Genomic DNA, 26,566 nt, shown 5'->3' on the forward strand with positions numbered 1-26,566 from the left:
CTCTATCATTTTATGTGCATGGAATCTTTGCTTAAAAAAGCAAAAGCTTCCATAAAGTTTCAACTTTAAAAACTGTGGTACCTTTCTACTTATTTCCATTTTCTTTAGTGTCTCTCTGTGTGGAAGCAAAAATAAACTGATCAAATAATAAAGAATCACATCTGTGAAGGTTTTAATATGATTACAAAGAATTTCTTTTCTCAGAAATAGATGCTTTCAGACCACTACAAATTGCCTTGGCCACAACAGACTTCCTGTTCTCTTTTATAAACCTCTGTTCAACCATGAGTATAGTTCACTAGCATGAAACGGATCTGAGACTCCACTGGCAGTTGATCAAACTTCTCTTTTGGTGGAAAGAGTTTTATAAGGAGCTTATTGTACAAAGATTTGGGCGTTTGCAAACAAAAACCTCCATGAACTGATGCCTGCAGGCTGCTGTTTGCAATCGCAGCCCTGGGACAGATGTGTAGACATCTTCAACTGCAGCCCTGTCACTGTCTGGTTCTTGCTATGTCTTACTGGGTAGTCTTTGTGGTTTGCTGTAGCAACCATTCTTCTGGATCCAATGTCTAAAGACGGCTTCGTTCTAAGCACTTCTGAGTCCATCTCTCAATTGGCCAAAGGCCACTGTTGAAGTCTGAGTCTGTTTTTTTCCTTTCATAGAGGCTGAAAAAGCTTCCTCTGATAGTATTGTGGGTTCTAACTGTTCAAAACCCAAGTAAGAAATGATAACTTTTGGGTAATCAATCAACAGCCTCACAGGGAGAGCTTAATACATACTTCATAATAAATTCTGGCTTAAATATGTGTTTAAAATGTGATCTCCATCTAAAGTTATTAACTAAGGCATTGACATTGATGTTTATTTGATTAGAGAAGACATGTTGTTCGTTGCTCAGAAAAACATTCCTTTTGTCATATTCAGAAGAGTAGTACTGTTGGGATTTTAATCGGATTTGTTTTTTAACTGTGTGAGAATAATTCTTGAGTACCTTCGTGGTACCACAATGGCCCTTCTTATTTTGCTGAAAGGAAATGAAAATATAGAACGAGCAATGGTCCATGGCTAAGTCTTCTGCTGAGATCATGATGGAGCCAAGTCAAGCAAGAGACTTAGCTTTGACAATATTTCAGTAAGTACTCAATATTTAGTACTTCAGGATTTTACAGTAAGTAAGGAAGAAGTTCAAAGATTTTTACTCTTGGACCAGCGAACTACTTCTAATTGTCTGATTGATTTTCTAGGCCCCAAGATATATCCCATCATCTATCTCTAAAGGAGATAAGGACAAAATATTCTTTTATCACAAAAATGAATTATTGTTTTAACTATTCCAATTTATGTATAAGTAGGATAATGTGATACAAGGATGAGGTATGCAGAGATCAGGGTTTTAACATTTCAGTTTCTTTACACATTAAATTTGTTGATTAACATGTAACCCTATTGTCTACATACAGAAAATTGTGAGCCTGGATAAAAACAGATACACCAGGCTGGGTCCTTGGCAAGGCCCCAGTGGCTTTGGTCTGAGCTCTAGGAAAGCCCATGGAAGAGGCCTATTGGGAGTGACGTCTGTAGAGATAGCTTCAGGCAGAGCAACATGCTAAGATGACTGGCCAGTCTGTGCTACCCTAGGGCCTTTGAGCTTTCTTCCCCACCTTTCAGAAAGTCCCTTACTTTTCTCATTCTCTCACCTCTCAAGTTTCATTTAAATGTCTGTTCTGCTTACTTATTTTTATTTATTTATCTATCTATTTATTTTTATTTATTGCTGCTTATGGCCTTGCTTGAACTCTGGGCCTGGGTGTTGTCCATAAGTACCACTTCTGGCTCTTTCTGTGATTAACTGGAGATAAGAGTCTCGGGGACTCTCCTGTCCAGGCTGGCTTTGAAGGGCCCTCAGATCTCAGCCTCCTAAGTAGCTGCGATTGCAGGTGTGAGCCACCAGTGCCCAGTGCTTGTTCCTTTTAAAAAAAACTCTGGTTTATCCTGTTTCCATTTCTCTTCTCTATATTCTGTTATTCAATCCTGTCATAAATATGAATTCAAGAGCTTAGCTATCGAATATTTTCTATCCCAAAGCTATGCTGCTGACTACTTTAGGTAGTTTTTTCCCATGAGGATTTTACACTGTACAAGCAGCCTATGAGAAATCTGTTTTGTGAATAAAATATAAAAATTAATAAAATGAGTTTTGTCACGCTTCTTATGGTTCCTTTGGTGTGTTTTAGTTTTTGTAAAGGGGTACTTGAGTACTGACATAGTCTTTGTAATTTTCTTGTAGCCTGATATGCAAGATCACTTGTAACATGCATGCTCTATACCTGGATCAACCTTCCTTAAAATAAAATGTAAAAAAAGAGAGCATTTTGAAATAGAATCAAAATGAAAGACACTAGTTTGAAGTGCCCATTTCAATGTGTGTTTCCAGCATACTCACTGCTGTGTGATCATCATCACTAGTTAGTTTTATAATACAGTTTTATCGCCTTCAAAGAAACCCCATGTCCACTAGTGATCACTAAGCATTTTTCTCCTCTCTCCTCAGCCCCAAGCAAACACTGAACTGTTTTCTGTCTCCACAGATTTCCTATTCTGAACATTTCACATAGAAAGAATCAGAGTATATTAACTGGCTTCTTTCACCTAGCATAATATATTCAAGGTTTAGCCAAGTTGTAGCCTATATTGAATAATTCTTTTTTTTTTTAATGACTGAATAAGCCCTATAGTGCTTATCTATTCATCGGGTGATGGACTCTCAGATTGCTCTCTCCTTTGGGCTTACGCTTTGATGAATTCCATGTCCAAGTTTTGTTTGGGCACATGTTCCAGCATATCAAGCTCAGAATAACCTCCATATCTTCTCACTGAATCGAAGCAAGCAATGAAAACCGCTTTGGGGCACTACCAAAAGCATCATTCACTGTGGGACAGGGGGAGTTGATGCTTCCTCTAAGTTTTTTTCTGTGAAGACTCTAGCCCTCACCATGCTGTTTAGAAAGAAACGAAGAGTAAAATCCAAGGTATTTGTGCATGCTTTCCATCCTCACAGGGGTTCCTTGGCCAAGAACCTGTCTAAATCTTTGCTTTATTTGTTTGCAAATGAAAGGAATATTGTGACTTGGAATTTAATTTTTAAAAATGACTATTACTTAGCTTTCAAATTGCAATTACAGTGCTCTTGAATAAACATTATGAGCCACTGAAAGCTTGCTTTCCAGACTCAAAGCCACAGATTTAAAAGAGTAGAGATTCCAATACAATGTGAAGCTATGGCTCAGACAGACATCAAAAACTCATGGTCTTCTTTAACATTTCAAACATATTATAATCATTCTGCTTCCTCTCCTACACTGAGCCATGTGGTTAGATCTGGAAGTCCCCTAACACCAGTTACTTTTAATAACTGAAAATCTACTAGGAAAAGAACAAGCCCTTGGTATATTATGAAATCTGCCATTCACTCAGTTTGAATAAGTCAGCCAGTGATAATGGGAGGATGAATTTCAGAGTCCTTTGCACTGCTTTACTGGGAAGATTGATTTGAAGGAGAATGTAGCTCCCTTGACAGTCTGTTTCAGGGGTTTGACTTTAAAATCACTTGTTCAGTGTTGACAGTTCAGCTGTTCACCTATAAGCATTATTTCTTACGCATATATATTATATACAGGTATCTTGATACAGACATGTAGCTCACCAGAGATGGTTCATGAAGCTGTGCTGAAATAAAAGAGGTGTTTTTTATATCAGGGTGGTGTGGGTGGTGCTACAAAACAGTATCCTCAGTATTCTCAGCTTTCAGACCTGTGAACTTTCCTATTGAGGGCTTTGTGCCTTTCAGAAGTGATTCTACCTTACATTTTCTGAATCTGGCTTATCAAGAAACTCATTTCTGCCTTTCTCACCTTGTGTTCTGCTGTGTTTTTTTATGAGCTTCTATTTAAAGTGAATTATTCAATAATGTGATTCACTGTGTCCTTGAAACCGTTCTTCAGCTTTTGTTTTCTGACCTGACTCCTCCTAACTTTCCTCACTCATTGAGTCACATGCTGATGACTCATGGCTTTATTTTTTGTCCAGTTGCATCCCTACAAGCTTCCAAAAGAAAAGATGAGAACAAGAGTAGCAAATATGATTGTTTCTGGATTGCACAGGTTAATAAACGTAAGTGTGTTACTTTCTCCTACTCAAATCATTACAATGCAAGAGAAAGGAAAATACTTTATCAGGTCTTTAACTCAGAAAATGTTTTATATTCAGTGTTAACCAATCTCTACTGAATGCCCATGATATTCAGGTATGAACTGCATTCTCCCTTGCTTAGTAACCGAAAAGTAACAACAACAAGAAAAAACCCAAGTAAATAGAAAGCAAATGAATGAAAGCAGTATATTATTGTCGAGGAGGGAAGGTAACCCTGGTTGATATCAGCTATGTGCTAGGTACTTTACTAGATAAAATGAGCATTTGGAAGAAGGGGTGGAGTTCCCAGCACTGTTTTTTTAAGTTATAGGTTGAATGATATCAGCACAATCACAGATAATGATTTTCTAACCATCAAGCCAAGCCATTTATTTCATTCTTGGTTTTTTCTCATGAATTACATTTCAGAGTGGTCTTTGATTTATCAAGGTACTCAAAGCAGCCAAAATATTCTAAAAATTATAATGTGTTTCAAAAGGAAAATCCATAAAGGAAATACTAATTTCATACGTGCTTTGTGCCAAGTAATGCTTTAGATACTCCTATCTCACAAGGCTCAAGACTGATGACTTCTCAGTCTTGGTGGAGGTTATAATCTAGTGGCAAAATAAAAAAAATCCAGAAAACTAAAAACAAAACACAGTGAGAAAGGAATAAAAAAGAAAAATGAAGGTCTTTCCACATAGTAACCAGTACCATCAAGAGCTGCATGTAGGGTGAGATATGAGTAACTCAGGGTGGAAATGGGCAGTGTAGGATGGAAGTCAGGAATGCTTCTTTGAAGAGATAACATTTGAACTGAGTCACGAAAGGAACTGAGGAACCAGCTGTGTGAGAACAGGCCTGCACAGGGAATGCCTGTGGCAGGTGCAGGGACAGAACAATGCAAGTATCCTGTGTGGTAAAACAGCTGGGACAAGTGACAGGGACCATGGTGAGGAGCTGGATTTGACATCTAAAGGTCTGTGTTTCTAGAAGCTTCCTTGGTGGACTATGTGTGAATGAATCAAAGCAGAACAAGGGAAAAGGCAGGAAGACCAGGGAGAAAGCCACTTCTGGGGGCTTCTAGGCAAAAATGGTAACAGGAGAGTGAACCAGCCCAGTGAACAGAGTAAACTTCTGTGTGTAATAGGAAAACACTGCCTTGGCGTATAGGTATTCCTTTTGGTGCAGCTGTATCTGAATGGCAGAAACAGCTCTTGTTCTGTGGTGTTTCTTAACCACAGGCAACTTCCTCAACTGCCCTCCTCATCCATATTAGGGCACAAGCCTCTGAAGTGCAAGGCTTTCTCCCTTTCCTCCTCAGCCTCATTCTTGGGTCTTACTTGTCTAGGAAGTGCTGTTCTATATTCAGCACCTTGTGGGTGCTGAATAAATATTGATTAAACAAAGCAAGTAATGAATCATGTCTGCAGTACGTGTGGGCGCTTGGAAATGTAGAAACCTAACAGTGAGTTGGATCCTCCAATCAGAGGGTAGAAGCTGGATTCCCAGTGGTAGAAAGCATAGGGCAGTTCTTCTTACTAACTCCTGAAGGGTCTTGGGATAGCACTGGTCATTTGGATGCCTCTTTCCTGGGCTTAGACCATCTACCTCACATTGCCTGGGTCAGAGACTCATGAGCCATGTCTGAAGTAGGAACCAAGGAAAGGATCCATATGCTGAGTGCATGCAAGGTTGCTTTGGGTGAGCCACCCCTAAGTTCTGACAGTTTGTATGGATAAAGCAGTTAATGTGAGGGACATTAGAGATGTATCTATAATTCACAAAAAAAGGTGAAGCAAATCCCACCCCCTCCCTCAGTATGTACAGCCGTACTGTGTAGCAGGGATTGGCCAACTTTTCCAACACAATGTCAGAGAATAAGTATTTAAAAAATGATGTCTCCATCTTAACTGCTGTGACCTGTTACAGGTCTGTTTCTGTATCATAGGCAACAGGAAAATAAACAGCCACCTGGGTTCAGATATAACTGCTTCTGGATGCCAAACTTTGAATTCTAGATCATTCCCCCTTGTTACAAATTCTTCTTTTCTTCAACTATTTAAAAACAGAAAAGAGAATCTTTATCTCAGGCAGCATGATACCCTTAGGTCTTGGTTTGCCAAACCAAATTGTGAAAGGTAGGACAGACAAAAAAAGAGAAAGAACAATGGGACTGAATACTACCAATAAACATACATGTTATATCAATCAGCATTCTCTTTGATTTGTCATGTGCTTAATGCAATGTAAAATTTAGCCATGCATAGGGAATGACATTTTCTGATCTCAAATATTAAGTGCTATCAAATTATCTCTCAATAATCTGTACTAATTGATGGCTACTCTCCCAGCTGGCAACTGGCTTCTTCTAATTCTTGTTACATCTTCTGTACACTGAGGTCAGATGAGGTCTTCATCAAACACACCAGTGATTTGTTTTCTTCCCTGAGACAGACCAGCAACTTGCACTTAAAATAAGATGCAAATATCTCATCATGACCTTGCACAACTGCACCTGTGACCATTTTCTTGTCCAGCCTTTCCAACCTTCACTACTTTCTCGTTCAGGCATGGTAGCCTTCAGTCTTGGAGCAGATTTTCACCAGTTTCTGTCGTTTTCTTTTCTATTCTTTTCCTTTCTTTCTTTCCTTCTTCCTTCTCTTCCCTTCTCCTTCCTTCCTTCCTTCCTTCCTTCCTTCCTTCCTTCCTTCCTTCCTTCCTTCCTTCCTTCCTTCCTTCCTTTCTTCCTCCTTCCTTCCTTCCTTCTCCTCTCTCTGTCTCTGTCTCTGTCTGTCTGTCTGTCTGTCTCTCTCTTTCCCTTCCTTCCTAGTGTAGAGCTCTGATGGTGATTCTCTAAGCTATTTTTAGCAGTTCCTATCATGCCAGGTGTTTTAAGTGTGGAGAGAAAGAGAGGGAGGAAAAAGGCAGAAGGAAGCCATTTCTTAAGCCTGAAGACTATTCCAATGATCAAAATCCATTAGAGGACTTCCTAGTCATGGTTATGACTTTTCAGGCTTCCAGCTCGTAGGAATAAGAATCAGAACTGTTTCTTTACCCTCCACTGGAGGAGGTGTCTTCTCACAAGCATGCCAATGGTGTTTAAATGACTCAACCAAGATGAGCCATGGAGGAGCAGAGAAAGTCCAGAAGGCTGAGGAGCAGAGAAAGCCTCAGTCCCCAGGCTGTACTTAGTATCTGAGTGACTTTGGGCAGGAAATCCCTCATTCCCACACCTGGGTTTTTCCACCAGTCTTTGGCAAAGCTGCTCTTTGTTGAGAATTTCAAACTTGATTGTCACCTGGTGAGACGTGTCTCTGACAGTTCCAGCACATTTTTTTTCATCCCATTGGTGCATTTTCTCTGTAGAGCTGGTTTTTTCAATTCATGGATTAGCTTATTTGTTTACTTGTTTTTCCCTGACACTTCTAGTCAAAAGGTAAGCTCGCTTAGAACAAGGCAATTTATGGTTAATCACTGTTAAATCTCCAATCTTAGAATACCACTAACACTCAGGGTCATGGATTATTACATTTCTGCTGAATGAAAGGAAATAGGGTGAGTGTGTTACAGAATGGTGTGTTTAGAATCAAGCTAGTGTTTTATTCCATAGTAGGTAGACTGTGGAGAATGTGCAGGTGAAGAAAACTGTAGCCTTAAGAAATGAGCAAGGACTAGGACTTGGGCAGGTCTTAGGATATGCTAGGGTATTTGCTCTTCATTTTGAAGCTAGTGGCAGCCACAGAAGGGTTTTAAGTAGGCACAGGATAAAAGAGTTCAATGTCCTTTAAGCTTATTAGGTTGATCACGCTGGAAAAAGAGAAAGTATGTTTTTATGATCAAACCATTAAATATGGTGAAGGTCAAAAAAATCAAAGATAATACTTAACTTCCATGAACCTGGAAGATGCCAAAATCTGAATTCAAAATTTATATCAATGTCACACCTATTTATAATTGCCCATTTCCTTTCTGAGCTGGGGGTGGGGTTTAGTATCAATTGTCAGGCTTCTGAATGACAGAGTTTTGAGAAAAAAAATTCTCCCAGGTTCACCCATTTTGCTGCCATTTGACAGGAAGTCCGTTTGCTAGGTTTAGCTTGAGACTGAGAGATGAAAATGAGGATGTAGATTTTTTTCAAAATGCTGGTTTAACTTTGTACCTGCAGTTCAACCTCAGTGATGAAAGCCACCCACAGAAATTAAATTTCTGTATGAGATACACTTTTTTCAACATGTACCAACATTCGGTAGAAGACCTTTATAAATATAAAGGACAGACTGGAAGAATTATTTTCCTGATGTACATTAAATCTGTCTTCTTTCTTCCTTTTATTGTTCATAATTGTTACAGAAAGCCATCAACTCTTATACAGCTTTTCATGAACTCATGAAAGAAGGTGGAGAAATAATAAACCCTTAGAAGCTAGACTCCAGCTCTGCCCCCAAAGAGAGAAAGTTAACTGAAGTTTGAGGCTGTTTGAGTACAATGTCGGTACTGAAGACCATTTCCCTGACACAGATTTTCATTGACAAACTCTTGATTTGTTGGGTTAGCCTCCGGTTGTCTTTAGAATGGAAGAATGGAGAGATTACCTTCCTTTTAGGAGAAAACAAAGGCTGTCCACTGCCTATGGAGATCTCTGTGTAGTTATTTCTTAATCCTTCTAAAAAGTTTAAGATCACCACAAATGAGTATTGAATGGTTGGGACATGTCAGTTTTCATCATGATAACCAATAAGGTTTGTTTCCAAAACTCTCATGTCCTATTACCTTCAGGATCTTTCTAGATGGTGGTGTGCATTGTCTTCAAATAGGCATGTGTCTGACCATAAATCATCCCAGGAAGATATTCTTGCCTACACTGCTTTGCTCTCAAGCCTCAGCATTTCCTTACTAAAGGCCAACTGGGATTCTGAGTACTGTTTTTAAAAAGGTCTCATCTGTGCTAAGAGGTTGTAGTCTTTGCCACTGGTGGGTATGAGTTGCTTATGAAATTTAGGTAAGAAACGGGCTAAGGAAGGAAGTGCTCTGTGAATGCAGGAAAGGCAGTGCTTAGCTATCTCAACTCGGGTAGAGAGATGATCACCGGGAACATGACGCTGTGGCCAGGACCCTCGAATCCCCTCCTCTCCCAACCTGGGGAGGCCTGTGGAATACTATACAACCCGATACAGATGGCTGCAGCAATGGTATGATATAGGATAGCCACAGAGGGGTTGGTGATGGAGAAAGACAGTGACCTAATTGGTAGGCCCCTCCTGAGATTTGATGACTAGAAGAGACTTACTGAGAAGTCATCCTTGGGGAAGAACAGGAGGTCTTGAAGGGGATCGTTCCCATAGGTCTTTTCAAGTTCCTCAATGACAGCTTCATAATCCAAGGGCTCGAGAAGCCTAGGCTTTTCCTGCTGTGGAAAAAAAAAAGTATGATGTTAGTCACCTCATTTCTCCATGCTACTTCAAGGTCATTTCCTCGTGGTCACTGGGGCTTTGATATCACACAGTCCTTCTAATGCAATCACAGCTAGTCTGAGCATCTGAGACAAAGTCTATATAAAGAGCATTCCCAGATCTGAAATAATGAGATGGGATCTGGAAAGACCTGATATCACTCTCAATAATTCATGTTGTTTGCTCTGCATTTTCCAGGCTCTCTCTAGCTCACCTGTACGACAGATGTTTACGGAAACTTGATCTTTTCAACACAAGAAAAGCCCTCTGCAAACTTGTTATGGTATGAGGATGATCATCACTTTGGCAGAATGAAAGACTTCCTTGCAAGTTCTACTTTGTTCCCTTTGAAAGCACGACACCCTATTAGCAATCAAAGTATCCCAGCAGCCTTTGTTGTCACTGAAGCATGGATCCTGTGTCAGGATTAATTGCTTGGCTCTGAACCCCTTTGTCTCTACCAAGAGAAGCTGAGTCAATCTCCAATAGAGTTGAACAACACAACTATGACAGATACACTATGGGGAAAATGGACATATCTGTAAACATTATCCTGCTAACCACATGGCATTAACATTCCAAACCCAAGGGAAAATTGCTGGAGCCCTACAAATAACAAAATATTATACAACAGAAAAGCAAGGACATAACCTGAGTCTCTTAACCTTTGGTGGGTATAGGGAAACCAAATGGAAAGAATGAACTTCTGAGGGTTCTTTCGTGGAAGAAGACCTCAGAAGCATGACATGGTACCATAAGCTTTGAATGCTACAGAAATCTTGTCTTTTCTTTTCTTGAACTCAGGGCCTGGGTAGAACTAGGACCTGGGTGCTATACCCGAGGTGTTTTGTTTTATTTTTCCTCAAAGCTAGTACTCTACCAGCTGCGTCATAGCTCCACTTCTGGTGATTAATTAGAGATGAGCCTCATGGACATTCCTTCAACCCCCCCCCCCAGGCTTCAAACCCAAATTCTCAGATCTCAGCCTCCTAAGTAGCTAGATTACAGGCCTGAGCTAGCAGGACTTGGCTTTTCTTTCATTGGTGAATTCTCCTACCAGCCTCATGCTCCAGCCTAGGTGTACTTGGCAAAATAAACCACTTTCAGCTTTTATTTTATGGTCTTCTTTGAAATATTTCTGCTGGTAAAGTCCCCCAAACTTTCTTGGGCATTTAAAAAATTGCAGATAGGCTCCTGAAGGTAACAGTCAATGGCTCCATTGATAACTTTTCCCAAATATATATATAAAAAAAAACAAAATGTGGACCTAGAGGGCCAGTAACAGAGATCCCCTTACACTTTCTGCATTGAAAATAAATCTTAAATGCTTAAGTAAACAGAGGGTGATGTAAGGTGATTGTTCTCCTGGAAAAGCCCTTAAAGTAAAGTGGCTATGTTTAGTACATAAAAATGCAAAGCCACACAGTATGTTTGAAGAAGGGACCTATTTGCCCAGCACATAATCTGTTGTGAACGTGCTATGTTACATTGAGTATTCTGAGCTAGAAAATATGGAATAGCTCCTGTAACTAAAAACAGAAACAAAACAAAGAAAACATTGTGTGTGTGTGTGTGTGTGTGAGAGAGAGAGAGAGAGAGAGAGAAAAAGAGAGAGAGAGAGAGAGAGAGAGAAAAAGAGAGAGAGAGAGAGAGAGAGAGAGAATGTGCTGGGATCTGCGCTCAGGACTTGCAGTTTTTCCTTAGCTTTTTTACTCAAGGCTGGCATTCTTCTCCTGAAACCATAACTCAACTTCTAGATTTTCACTGGTCAATTGGAAATTGACTTTTTCTTGCTCTGGCTGGCTTCTAACAGTAATCATCAGATTTCAGCCTCCTGGTTAGCTGGGATTATAAACATGAGACACCAGCACTTGACTCAATATGTTTTTTTTTTTAGATTTCCTATATTTTGATGTTGTTATTCCCTTTTGACTTATTTTAAATTCCAATTCCTGACTTCCCCAAGGCAAAAGATCATTCCAAAGATCACAAATTAATAACTCCACAACTCCGTACAGATGTGGCTCCAGATGTCTGGTTGGCCGCCAACCTGTATTTTGCCTTGTTTGGTTTTACATTGGCTTTGAAGGTCTTTAAGCAGTGGTATTTCTCTCTAGTTCACCCACAGGCCTCAACAGTCTTATCTATCACTTCTCACCCCGCAACACCCCACATTTATATTGTCAAACTGGCCTTCTCGTCCTTTAACTCTAAATACTTCACTTATTCTGAAACTGCTGCTTTATTTGAGTACTATTGTGTACACATGAAATGTAGCAGATAAAACAAAACGCCTAGCCAGCCTTTGTCAGCTGGCTCTTATTTCTGAAGAGCATTTGTTGTTCACTCATGATCTTCTGCCTCTGTATAGGTTCTGATAGCTTTATTATAACAGATTATAACAGCCCGTGAAGTGCTTCCCCTTCCCCCCACCCCGGCTGCTTCTTCCTTGTACCATAGGAGCAGGATGATATGACTCTAGTGTGTGCTACAACTCATAGGTTTAAAGAGAAATGACATAAAGGTATTTTCAATGGCCTTCTACAATCAAAATCTCATTTTTAATCTCACACATGTTTGATCTCAAGCATTAATGAAGGACCTCGATGCAAGAAGATCTTTCAAAGAAGAACTTTTCCTGGGATCTAAATGTTCTCTAAAATTAATCATATTCGCTTTAGTATAATAAGGTAACCCAGGATCCTACGACAAAGGTTATTGATAAAATAATAGAGAAAATACTCTTCTTGGCACACCCTGTGAAAGGTAAAGCTTCTTATCTACAAACTTATGATGCACGGACTGTCTTGAATGTTACGCATTGATTAATAAAGATGGCTGGGAAGACAGCACTGCATTAACTTGTCCTCTCAGACACCGAAAACTCACAAAGGAGATATGCTATTTGGTATAGCCAGGTCAAAATAACCTCAGGGCAATCTACAAAACAGGAAAGACGAAAAGTAGCATTTATGAATTGGCTGATAGGTCAGAGCTTAGCAAGAGAATAGCATTGCTGTGTTTCAGAGTACTTGGAACCTGAGCTTTGACAAAGGTTGGTCACAAAAGCTTGATGCATCTTGCAGGGTTGGAAACTGGGCTATACAAGAGTAGTTCTCTCTGGAGCATGGTAGAGATTGGCTCAGAATTTTGAGCAAAGAGACAGGCAGGCTGGTGGGAGCAGTTCATTTCTCAGTACTTCTCCTTGCAGAGACATTGAGAGACTGAGACCTGAGCAGCATTGATGTACAGCTTTAACAAGGGTTGGGTTGTCCCTTCTGAATTTAATGTGCCTGTTTCTTTTGGAAAGGTGCCAGCTGGGATAAGGTATGTGCCAAGATTACCCTGAATTGAATTGGATTTTTATAGTGCTCTTTAGTGTTCCTGTCTCTCCAGTGAGTAATGGGTTTCATTAGCCATTCTGGAGTGGCTCTGAATGGGAAAAAGCACCACCAGTACCTGTTACTGTGCAGCAGGGGGATGTTGCACCACAGTGGTAATGCTCCATTCTTCTCAGTGAGTATTAAGAGATTTGTTTGATCTAGTTCCCTCTATCACCAGCTTGCTTCCAAATCAACTTCACAGCAAAAGAATGGACTCCTGTCAGAGGAACAATTCACTTTCTTCCCTTGTAATTATTCCCTGTAATTATTTCTCATGGTATGCCAACATGATATCTAGGCCTTGGAGTGCTAAAGTTGCCATCTTGGTAACAATCCAGCCTACCAGGACCATTCTATTGGTTTGAAGCAACCAGACGGTCCTACCTTAACTGAGGATTCTAACTCTAAGAACCTGCTGAGATCTTAATTACTTTTCATCATTATACTTCAAAATCAAAAGGATGAAAAAATAATCTAAGAGAATAAGCCTTAGAGAATGTCATCTCAAAAATTCACATGATTTAACTGTGTGCCAGTGTCTCAGTCCTATAAACATAGCTACCGAGGAGGTGAAGATCTGAGGATTGTGATTCAAAACCCAGGCAGGAAAGTTCGTGAGACTTTTATCTCCAATGAACCAGCAGAAAACCGGAAATGGTACTGTGGCTTAACGTGGTAGAGCACTGGCCTTGAGCGCAAAAGCTCAGAGACTGTGCCTAGGCCCTGAGTTCAAGCCCCACAACCAACAAGAAAAAAAAGCACATAATTATGTTACCAATCTAGTCTTTTAAAAAGAATAGAAGTACGATGAGCTAAAAAAATTAATCTGATCTAGCTATGCTTTAGGAAACCCCCAGGTCTGAGGGAGTATGGCCATAAACTTACTATGTTAAGATGTAACAGGAAATTATCCTTTAGAAAGAGCCAGAATGCCTAGCCTTCCAGTCCTGACCAGCATGGGCTACACAACCACCAAAATTCCTGAGCCTCAGTTCCATTTCTATAAAATGGGTTAATAGATGTGAACTTCTTGGATTAAATGAGGTAGCCATTCACAACAGAACACCAAATCTATAGTACTCACTTCCTAAGTGCAACATGGATAAAAAAGGCAGTGGGTTTTGAGCTTTTTAAAATCATGGACCGAAAGCACCTATAATGTAAGCTGAATGTGTGTGAAGAGCAAACAGGCACTAAAAGATATTTGGAATGATTAAGTTTATATCCTTCTTGGAGATCAAGATTTCCCATTCTATGATTCTTCCTTGCATCATACCCAACAAATGCATCTCTGGTGCAAGATGTATATAAACAACAATGCCATTATCTTTGTAATAAAATAAAAAAATCCAGCAAACATGGCCACCTTGATCTGAGAGAGAAAAGAAAGGTAGGCAAGTCAATGGAGGCTATACCCAATACCCAAAGAGTAAACGTATCAAACTAGTAATACTGTATGTATGAACAAAACTAAATAAATGACAGGAAACTAGGAAGGAGGTACAAGAAAGGGCAATGCACGAGGGAGAATTTGATCTGAGTACATTACATGCATGTATGGTAATAGCACAATGAAACCCCTTTGTATCATATTTGCTAACACTCTCTTTACAAAAGAAAGCAAAACGTTAAGAGACTATTGATTGAGCTAACAAATATTTTGATTTCTAAAAGAAGGAAAGTGATAGAATGGAGAAATCTTAATACTCGGAAGAGTCTCGCCAAGGGCATTAAGATTAGGAGATGAGCTGGAGTGTATCATGGAATAATTGTGCAGAATCTACCATGAACTTATTGAACTCTTCTCTAAGGAGGTAAAGTTAACTCGAAATGTTTGCATGCAATTGGGTTTGGGGTGAAAATCTAAGGAAGGTGAGAAGTCTGAGATCATTTAAGATAGCAAGCAAGAGGTAAAGACAAAGAGAAGGCACTAACTTAAAGAGCAAGAAGTTGAAGGTCATCTTGACCGTGGTTCTAGATTCACATATATTATGACATTAGAGTTCAAATACAGACTACTTAGATCTCAAAAGGCTGGTGGTATGCCAGAAGGGTATAGCTAGATAAAAATTAGGAGACAATGATAACCATAAGGGGTGGTTAAGAAATTATGATACGTCAATCCTATGAAACAATGAAGACCCATTAAAGTGTTTTGTTTGTTTTGTTTTTGTTTAAGACAGACATGGTGGGACATGCCTATAATACCAGCACTCACTTTGGAGTCTGAAGCAGGAGGCTCACAAATTCCAGACCAGCCTGAACTACATAGCTTGACCGTGTCTCAAAACAAACAAACGATAACAAAAATCTGTGCTTTTAAAATTTATAATAAGAAACATGCTTATATTGATTATGTATATCACTTGTAAAGCAGAATAACTGGACAAGATTTAATATTTTAGTGAGTGATCAGAAACAGAGATCCATGAACTGAGTCATTACACTTGGATTGTCCTACAGTTTTTAGGGTGTTTTCCATTTTGACTCCTGTGCAATCTTCAATTTTTTTAAATCATGGACATATACTGCTTTTATCCTGGTTGGAAATGAACTTGTTTCTCAAAGCTAGCATGCCTTTATGGCAGCACTAGGAAATTATTTTATTTTTTAAAAAATTGTTTACTCTTTGAAAACCACCAGGGAGGGAACCTAGAAATATCACAGTGTGACTTCACATAGAAATTCAACCACTAACGGAGTCAAGTAATTAAAAAAATAATACATAAAACTCTAGGGAAAGTGGATGAAGGAAAATAATTACAGATTAGGAATGTGGTTCTAGAATCTAATATCAGCAAAACAGAGAAGTGTAATTAGCAATTCAGTAACTATTTTTAGCTTTGTAAGGAGCCATGCACATCTGGCATGTTATTTAAACACCTGCCTGCAATATCCATTATTAGAAGTTTTTTACTCTAGTGGGAAGTATAGCATCTTTAATCATGAGCCATGTGACCTGGCATGGTTTACATCATCAGCAAGGTTAATCTGAGTGGGTTAGGGCCATGTTGGTTTAAACATCAAGGCAAGGACATACTTGAAAGTGGTAACAAAATGTTAGACACCTACAGCTTTTTAAAAAAGAAAATTGAAAATGTCCTACTTAAAAATTTACACCAAAAGACAAGTCAAATTAAGCAAGTCATCACATAAACTACACTAGATCCTGCATGTACCAGGAACTATTGTTCTCACATGTTTTTCTATTCAGCACTCAACATTTAGGTATTTCTTTTTTGCTTTTCCTTTCTTTTTATTATTATCTTAAAGTAGCTGCACAAAGGAGTTGACATTTCACATATATCTTGATCAGTGTCACCCCTTTCAACATTCTCACCCCTCCTCTCCCACCTACTTCTTCCCTCATTCTTCTTACACATTGGATTTTTGACTCCTCTTCATTTTCTACCCCTTGAACCCACCTCGCCTCTTTCAAGTACTCACTTTCTGGTGTTTTATTTTGCTGAACTTTGATTTTGGCTTTCAAGGAATCATACTTTTTGAGATCTCCCTTGAATCTACCACATTTCAGTTAATGCATGTGTTTGCATATGTTTCTACCATAATTATTATAAACATTTTGGTAAAGTTAAAGTGGGTGATTATACAAAAAAAAGTACTGAAATAAAAAGGGGCAACTTTTCCTCTGTACATCTCCTAATTCAAGTCAAGCTACCCTCCCCCCTACGGAAAAAAGGAAGATGATTTACTAATTATCCACACCAGTGATGAAAATTGTTTTGAAACTCTTCCCTTTGGTTTTCCTTGAGAAACTACCTGAACAATATTTTCATGCATATCCAAAGAGAAAAGATGGGTTTTAGGATTGGTTTGGCATTAAACTCACATAGCTTTCTAACTAGAAATAGAGAAAAATCAATGTTGTACATATTGAGAATTTTTTCTGTAACTCTAACTTACACAAATACAAATTTGAGGAAAGAGGTTGATGGAATTAAGAAGAGAAAACAATCCCTATTGCAAATTCCTCCTCTTTGGGGACTACACATTTGAGCTCTAAATTCTGGGTAATTAGGGAGCTGAGCCCCTGCGACTCATTATGAGGATCACTCTAATTCTGTTGACCTGAACTAATTATTCTTGGTTATCCTTTTCAAAGAATCTGGTCTTTCCCAGAAACATTATGAGGAGTATTTCTCCCTCTCTTAAGAAATCTGTGATCTTTCCATGACATTCAATGCATCCTGGGATGCTACTGGGGACACACTTTTCTTCCATCTGCCCCTCCCTCTCTTTTTGTAGATATCTGAATCTTTATTCTACTTTCAATATTCATGATACTACTATACTGTTTCAGCACACGGAACTATTCATCTTGGTCAATGACACCAACAAAATAGATATTTACTTTCTGATCAATAGACTAAGTTCTCTTAGAGCAAAACATGCCAATTGTTTAAAAATTCACTTCATATCTAGGCATGGAAACAAGCAAATAGCTCACAGTGGTGATCTACAAGGTCCTTAGAGAGACTCCAAAAAAGAATTCTAATCTTGAGATCTCCAAAGCAATTTGAAAGTAATGCAGCTGTTAACTAAGTTCAATGCTATTAAAAGAATGGATCGAATTTCTTGGAAAGTATAAAAGCTCTAACTGACACATGGATTCTTTAGACCCTAAATAATCCAGGACTCTTTGGCCTTAATGCATCTGGACTCAGCTCCTACACTATTTGCATTGAAAACAAATGAGAAGATTGGAGAGTCCACACAGCTGTATCCAGAGCCACAGCTGTGTGCTGTGGTCGCGTGACAGATTCAATTCACCCTCTTCTTGGGAGAGTTTCACTGGACTATCGCTCAAAGGTCTGAGCGTTAGAAAACAAAACTAGCTTTTCTTAACCAAATAGGAAATGATTAAGTCAGTAATAAGCCATCTTATGCTGACTCTTCAACCTTCTCTCAGTCTTGGGCCACAGTTTCATAAAAATGGAAAAATACTAGCTAAATCAAAGCTATGAACAGTACAGCTGGGAAAATTCAGATTAAGCTGAGTTTGGAAACTGTTCCTTTGGTCGACAAAGCTGAATGTGGATCACTGAAGCAATTAACCAGTAGCAACTCTAAATAATTTTCCCTAAAATAATTTTTTGAAAGTTAAATGTGGTAAAGTACAATGCCCTTGGAATTGAATTCTTGTTTACTTTTTAGGTACATCTGATTCTATATATCTCTTAGGAACCCATTCAAATGCCCAGAATTTATATAACAAAAATAATAATAAAACAGTAGTTGATTTTCTTATGCTACATATAAAGAAGTACAAAATATACAAGAAGGTCTGAATCAAATTAAATTACATGTCTCATTTGGTTTTCTAGAAACACTTCGAAGATAATAAATATCATTAAAAATACATCACAACCCAATTACAAGGTTGCCTGACATCAGGGAAATTAATGCCTCAGAACAAAACTGCAGGGAACTTTAGATTAATTGATACAGGGTCTATGATATGAGCTGCCACCAGCACCAGGTTCACCATCTGGTACAGCTTCTGTAATTTGACTGTCACACAAACTTTAACTCCCAGGTCATATGGTATGTGTGTGTGTGTGTGTGTGTGTGTGTGTGTGACACACACACACAAATGTAAACACTTCTGCCAACAATAATATATCAAATTGTTAGTAAATCTTCCTATAACAATAGCCTCTTCTTCTATGCCCATTTTTATTTGTGGCTACTTGAAATTGATTATGTACAATGAATATGTTTTGTTGGCTTTTTTGTTTGTTTGTTTTTAGTCTCTGTGATACTCATTGGATCTCCTTTTAGAAACTGCTTTTAATTCCATTTTGGGGAACTCCCCATAGTGAGATGAGCTGGGCCAGTCTTAGTGGGTCTCCTTATTATAACAAAGAATCTAACAATTAGACATGGTGGCTTAAACCTATAAATTTAACCACTCAGAAGTTGGAGACAGGAGGTGGATCAAGCTAGCCCAGGTAGAAAGTTCTACCCTCTTAATCAAGCTTGGTGGTATGTACCTTCATCCTGGTTAGGCTGAGATTGGAATGATCACGGGTCTAGGCTAACTTGGGCAAAAGTTTTCCAGACTCTATCTTAACTGAAGAAACTGGACTTGGTGGCACTTGCCTGTTTTCCCAGGTATGGTAGGAAGTATAAAACAGCAAGATTGAGATCCAGGGGAAAACAAAACACAAACACAAAACCCAGTCTCAAAATAACCAGTATAAAAAAATAAAACAACTAGTTCCTGCCAAACAAACACAAGCCCCTCAGTTCAAAACCCCAGGACCACCAACAAAACCCAAAACAAAACATGGTCCTGATTTTCTGGGGCCAAAGTCATATCACGCCATTAAGCTATGTTCAACCCTCTCCTCCAGAACTCTGGATCTTGAGGGAAGATAGGCAAAATAGAGAAAAGGATCAGAAGCTAGTCATTTCTGGAGCTGTACTCTCATAACACTGTCTAGTGTTTTCAGCTACCACAGTGACCCTTATTTCCCACAGCCAAGTGGCTGTAAATTCACTCATGGTTCTATTCCAAACCTGTCTCTTCATCCTGCTTTCTGTTTCTTTTTTTGTTTCCTTTCTCCTTAACCTGCATAGGTTTCTAATATCTGTGACTGGAGAATTCTAATCTATAACACAATGAGTAGCACTGATGATAAGTCCAATATTTCTCAATTTGTATTTATTGGAATTGGGGGTGGGAGGTTTGCCAGTCTTGGGGCTTGAACTCAGGGCCTGGGTGCTATCTCTGAACCTCTTCATGCTCAAGTCTAGCACACTACCACTTGAACTGCAGCACCACTTCTCGCTTCTTCTGAGCAGTTTATTAAAGGTAAGAGTCTCACAGACTTTCCTGTCTGGGCTGGCTTCAAACTGTGATCCTCAGATCTCAGCCTCCTGAGTACCTAGGAATGCAGGGTGTGAGCCACCAGTGCTCAGCTGAATTGAGTGGTTTTACAGGACCCTTTTCACCTAATAACTTCTGTCTTTGAAATGCAGCTATTTAAAATGTGTGCCTTACTAAATAAATCCTAATGCATCCTAATGCCCTGTAATTCTGCAAACATCATGCTAGTCACTTAAATACGTTTTTAGCTTTCCAAGCTGATATACAAATTGAAGATCTAATTTCTAACTTTCAAGAACACTAACTCATTCAACTCTTCAGTCTCCTGAAATACCAGAACACCAAGAAGTTTAAAAAAGTAAGTTGATAATCATCTCTGCCTTTAGTGCTGACTGTGTCACATGCTATAATTTTGTTCTCCACACGAGATTCCTCACTGTGTTGGAAGTATGGCAGATGCTTTCAGTACATAGTGGTCACCTGTAAGCCATTCCTAATCTCAGATTCCTTTTCTTCATCCTGTCTTTTTTCATTGCAAGAATCATATCTGATATACTTGTTATTTTAAAACAAAGTCACGCAGGATTTCTCATAGAGATAATATTGTCACAAAAATTAGTAATAATAGTAATTACAAGGCATCATTACTTAAAATAATTTATCCATAAATGTGAACAACTATTTTTCACTACTATTGTTATATATTAACAAGGATAAAAAATGTTTAATGTTGTCTCTCTTTGAATATTTATAATAATCCTAGAAGTGATGATTACTGATGCTTTTTATTAATACACAAGGATAACTGGTTTCAGAGGATTTATGTAATCGATAAAGAAACTGATAAAACCACCCAGCTCAGCCTGAACTCTGTTATTCATTCCAATACATTCTTGGCAAAACATACGGCTTTGCAGGAATAGAAAACATTTTTTAAAATTGGGAACATTCTGGAATAGAGTTATTATTTGGGCATACTGTGAATTTCACAGAGAAAAGCAATAGAAAGTGCTGGTACAAATCTCTGAGTTCCCCACCTCAAGGGAAAATGGTAGGACAGGAGACTAAATATACTTATGGGAGGGTATGGAAGTGGAAGGAAAGGAAAGGAAAAGTATATTTAGTAACCATATAAAAGCTATTAATGATGGTGTTGGCATTCACATTGGAAATGACCACTCCGAAGAGCAGGAAATAAAGATGTTGGGGCTATGGCTTCATTTCCTGTCACTGTGACTCTTCTTTTTCTAACAGATGACCCACTTTGCTCAGCTAACTGTCTGTCTCCTGGCTTGACTCTTGCCCCTCCTTGAGGAAAGTGATGTCATTCTTCGTTACTGGGCAGGCACCCCACCCAAGTCAAGCTGAGGAGCAGCTTCCTGGCATCTGACCTAGCGGCTCTTTCTCACTACAAGCTCAAACTCAGTCCACTGATCTTTCTTCCCCTAGATTTTTGGCTGGATAAAGTTTCAATGCCCACTTCTCCCTTTCTGTGGTCTGCATTGAATTCAGAGCTTCTGGTTATTTCTCTTTCTTATCTTTCAGTTTCAGTTCCTACTTTCCATCGTAATTATCCAGTTGTGTTCAATCCTGATTCAGTCTCATTCATCACTGCCCATCCTGTGCTTCCTTTCAGCTAATTAGTGCATTACACAATGTTTTCAATAACCAACTTGTCTCAATGTTGGTATATAACAAAGAAGCATATATAACCAAGGAGGTAGATTGTTCATATTAACATGGAAATATAATGAAGAAAAATCTGACTCGATAGAAAATAGCACAATGTAATACACAATGGTGTATGCAGGAGTCATGGTGAAGCCAATCAGATTAGATTCCTTAGTTATCATTTTCATTTTCATTTTAAAGTGCCAGTAGGCTATTATGAAAGAGGACAACTTTTACCCATATTTAAAGTTTTTCAAATTCTTGGACATTCTCTACAGTAATAATCCACAGGCTGATTGCAACTTTAAAATGACAAATCACAAATAGTTTCCAAAGTTTTGCGCTTTTTTTCAACTGTGCAGATGATTGATAACTCAAGCTAACCTTGTACTTAATCTTTCTAAATTAGGATACGGAATTCAGGCAAGAAATTGTTTTTTTTGTTGTTGTTGTTTTACTGACTTCCTATGTACCAGAGATAATATTAGAAAATTCTGGCTAAATAAATAAAAATATACATAAAGTGTCAGTTAAAGAGAAAATTATCTATTATAGAACAGTAAGCTTCTTTCAAAGATTAGGGAAAGTGGCTCTACTTAGTGATCTAATAAGTTTTATCCTTCCTAAACTTTTCTCATAACACTGTCGTACCCTGTACATTGTATGTTGTCTAGAAATTAGATTACAATAATGAAGATACCAGTCAATACACTCAAAAATTGGACTTCATAGGCAAACTTCCAAAACAATTGAAATTTTCAGCAGAGTGAATTACACAGCTTCAAACAACATTTGAAGAAAACAGATCACACAAAACTGGCAATCTGGGTCAAAAGAAATTTAGACTACATACCCCTTAAGAACTTTCAGAATTCTCAATAAGCATTCTAGATTGCTATGTAATTAAATATTTTCTAAATTTGCTGGCATGAGAGCAAACAGTGACTGTTAAAAATTTAAAATCCACCTAATCACTACAAAATAATAATCTTTGATAATATTATCCAACACTCATGATTCCTTTTTCAAAATGAAATATGATTATATCGATAACTTAAAAATGTTTTATTTTCTGGTCTCATGTCCATCTATCACTTGGATTGTTTCTAATCTATCAACATCTTAAGATGTTGGTTTAGGCTTTAGAAGGTGCTATGGGAGATATGTGGAAAGTTCCATCTGGCTATTGGTGGGCTTTAGTTAAACTATTTTTTACATAGGGAAGAAAGAACATGGTGCTGATGAGGAAAATCCCAACGATACATAGAGGATCTGAGACCTTAGAGTTCAAAGCTTAATACAACCTGAAAGTGTATCTACCTAGTAAATTCTGTTACCTAAACAGCTTCCACAATGAAAGTATCACCTTTAGTTTTTAGTTATTCTTTAACCTGACATTAATTATTACGGTCCCTGTACCCTTTATTGTGCCCTTGGAAATGAACCTATTTTACTTTGTTTGAATAATGCTTCTAAAAATAGGACTTTTAAAAACCTTTTTGTAGTATTCAAACCATGCTCAGAATGCATTGTATCAAATCTAATTCTAACGTGTAATCTTAAAACAGCATAGGTGTTTTGAACATTCTACCCAGGAGGAAACTCAAACACCAAGAGATTTAAGTAACCTGCTTCCTGGCACATAGACTGTAGGTGAAGGTCAGGCAGAATGACCCAGAGACAACAGGCTCAAATGTCATGCTCTGATTCCTTGTTTCCCTTTCTTGGGTTCTGTTTCCCAAAATGGAAACCACATATTGGGATAACGGTGAAGGATGGATTGAACAGTCCTCTGCTCAATGAAGAGACACTCTGTTTAAGGAGATAGGCCTATCTCAGGAAGACCAAACGCAGGCAATTCTAGCAGAAATGTCCCCAGTGCCTTCCAAGGAAGAAAGCTAATCACTGTATGAATGATCTTAATTAAATTTGAATGCATTGCCACTGAATGCTGTGGGAAAACACTCTCTCCTCACTGACTGCTTTTCCACAGTTTTCAGCAGTAATGCATTCAAATTCAATTACAATCATTCATAGAGTGATTAACTTCATTATCTGGTGAGACCTGGGGGACTGTCCTCTGGCCACCCGGGAGGTGTGGTGTACATAAGATAGATGTATCCTTCTCCTGTTGAGTGGTCTCATTCCACAGACAAAAAGTCATAACGTAACCCCTCAGTTCTTTTAACTTCCGTTGAGAGAAACACAGCAGGGAAATAATGAATTTTTGGATTTGTCTAAAAGGTTGACATAATCTCAAGTCAAACCGATTTGTGAAACAATTATACACTGACTGAAGGTAAATGACAGATGAAAGCTTTTAAAGAAGCAGTCAGGAAGATAAAACTGGGCTCATGTTTCTGGCCACTGGGGAGCAAAAACAGGTCTAGGACCCTGCATGGCCTGTTTGTGAAATGATTATAAAAACCCAGGTTAGCAGTGGGGAACTCGTGTTTCATTTCTGTAATCCTCGTTATTTAGGAGGCTGAGATCTGAGACTGCAGTTTGAAGACAGCCCAGGCAGGAAGGTCCATGAGACTCTTAATCTCCAATAAACTGCTCAGAAAATGCCAGAATGGTGCTGTGGGATAAGCCAGAGGTGGCACTGTGGCTCAAATGGTAGAATGCTGGTCTTGAGCACAAAGAGGCTCAGAGACAGCACCCAGGCCCTAAGTTTGAGCCCTAGCACTGGCAAAAAAAATAAATAATCAAATAAATAAACCCAGGCTGACAACTTTAACACAGGTTGCCACCCCAAATCCTACTTCCCTTATGAAAGAACCAATTTCTCCCAGGTGTTAACTTCTAAAAAAGTAATTAATGCGTTCATACTTTCCAATTTGCTGAAAGAATTACGATTTCTACAGCACTGTTTAAAGCCAATTTAAGACAGGAATTTCTATGTTTCTGTACATGTTCAAACTCTCCATAAACCAGGATGCTGGATAGGTCAAGAAAGCCTGGTATTTCAAACTCAATTCATGAGTTGTGTACTTTTTCCCAAGATTCTTAATCTGTTAAGCTTGCTTCTTCATTTGAGAACTACTGAAAATAGTAACCTGATATATTTATGTTGTGAGGTAAATAAAATTACAAACACGTAGGAAATTATATAGGAAATTGATAGATATACTTTCCAGTATGTAAAAAATGAAGTGTATTGCTTGATATCAAAGAACTTAAAAAAATCCCAGGCTATAACTCCTAGGAACAAGTTTGAGGGTTTAGTTGTGTGTTCACACAGAAAATATGTACTACTGAACTAGACACTTAACAAGCAACAACCCAATACTAACCCAACAAGCCAAATCTCAAATAAATTCTGTTCCTACTAACTTACAACCAAATCTTTGTAATAACAAAGAGACTCCCTATTAATTGGGTGATGGTGTATATTTTTCATGATGTTGGTCTATTAAGGGAGCTCAGAAGGTACTCATTTATTTGATTATTCATGTTCACAAATAACAGTTCATAAATAGTCCTTACATACATGTACATAAACACCTACACACACACACACACACACACACACACATACTTCTTACAAAGCAACTTCTGTTTGTAGACTATCAGTGATTAACAAATAATTTTTTTAACCCCATGGGAAGTGGTTCTCAATCAGATGATCGCTGTCTGTGCTCAGAACACCTTTTTTAATATTTAGGGATGGTAACAGCACTTAGTGAATAGAGCCCAGAGATGTTGCTAAATATGCTACAATGCACCAAAAAGAATTTTTAGACCCCAAAGGACAATGTTGTAGAGGTTAAGAAAGCCTACCCTAAAGAAATAAAGCCAAGTTTAGACTACTCCAAACAAATTAGTCTTCCAAAATGAGATACACCCCATAATGTTGCTATAGTCATTTATTATCTAAGGTGGGTTTTCCCATTATAGACTGATCACTGAAGAGCTTCAGCAATTGGCTTTACTATTCAACTCTGAGTAATTGCTCTGGATAGAAATCTAGAATTTTGTAGTATGTCCACGTTTCCAGAGCTCTCATTTCACTTGCATAAACAATGCAGAAACATTTTAAGCAGTAAAAGTCCCTTTAACTTCCAAACCATACCAATGTGTATAATTTCCTTGCCTCTGTTCATCAATTACTTATTTTGCTTTTTCTTTCATACTCTGGATTATTTTTTTCTCAGAATTGTGATGCAAATGAATGGTAGTGGATAAAAATAGAGCAGCAACATATCCAGGAATGTCATCAACTAGGGTCTTAAAGTAACTGTGTGCTTATGGAATATTTGTGGAATAACTTCCATCAATCACAAGATGTAATATTAAGATAATTTTAGATCAATCTGAAATACAGTGATGTTCTAGCAGCTTAACTCTTCTAGCAGTATTTTTCACAAGCTTATACATGTTTTGAAAACAACTCAATTCCTGAAATAAAGATGCAAATAAAAGAGGGTATTTTTGAACCAAGTGCAGTATTTTGTCTCCTATTTCTAATTGCCTAAGTTTGGAAACCACTTTAGAACCAACCTTTTAAAAAAGAAAGTCCCAAAGGATGGAAAGCAAAATGTCAATATTCAGATACCTACAGAACTGAACCTGTGGATTTCTTCCGGATTCACTCTCCTCACTGTCCGCCTCTTTTTCCAAAATTCCTTTCCTCGGAAGCTCATTGTACTGCTGTCATTTGCGTCACACAGAAGTATTTTAAAAATATGGTCATTAGATCTTTCTTTTCTTCCTGAAGCTCCACCACGTTGAGCAAATTTCTCTCCTCTGATCAAAAAGGGAAATGCTCAGGCTATGTTAATATAACTCAGCTGCAAGGGAAGGAAAACCATCAAGTTACCACTTCCGGTAAGGAGCTGCTACCAGCTGCTCGGCTACTGCTCTTGCACCCATAGTCTTTGTGGACACCTGTTTTCAAGCAAGACAAAAACTACCAAGTGAAAAAGCTTCATAAAACATGTGGTGGAAAAATCTTGCTCACCAAACCAAATCAGGCTTGAACCAGGGAGGTAATTTACTACAGGGCTTC

At 38.4% G+C, this 26,566-nt stretch overlaps 1 protein-coding gene across 5 annotated transcripts in view; it reads right to left on the reverse strand.

Moving 5' to 3' along the window:
• The window catches only part of Dock10 (dedicator of cytokinesis 10), a 165,606-nt gene extending 139,312 nt beyond the window's left edge, over nt 1-26,294 (reverse strand). For 3 of the 5 annotated variants that reach the window (XM_013009078.1, XM_013009068.1, XM_013009050.1), the window contains exons 1-2: nt 26,118-26,294; nt 9,486-9,605 (exon numbers count right to left, since the gene is read on the reverse strand). In XM_013009078.1, coding sequence (XP_012864532.1) covers nt 9,486-9,605; nt 26,118-26,201 — 204 coding nt within the window. In that variant the 5' untranslated portion in view covers nt 26,202-26,294. Of the gene's footprint in view, nt 1-9,485; nt 9,606-26,113 lie in introns of all 5 variants that reach the window. The other 2 variants (XM_013009058.1, XM_013009087.1) reach the window with 2 other exon arrangements.
• Nucleotides 26,295-26,566: the final 272 nt, after the last annotated feature.

Source organism: Dipodomys ordii, unplaced genomic scaffold, assembly GCF_000151885.1.
Source record: "Dipodomys ordii isolate 6190 unplaced genomic scaffold, Dord_2.0 Scaffold1, whole genome shotgun sequence".
Classification (NCBI taxonomy): Eukaryota; Metazoa; Chordata; class Mammalia; order Rodentia; family Heteromyidae; genus Dipodomys; species Dipodomys ordii.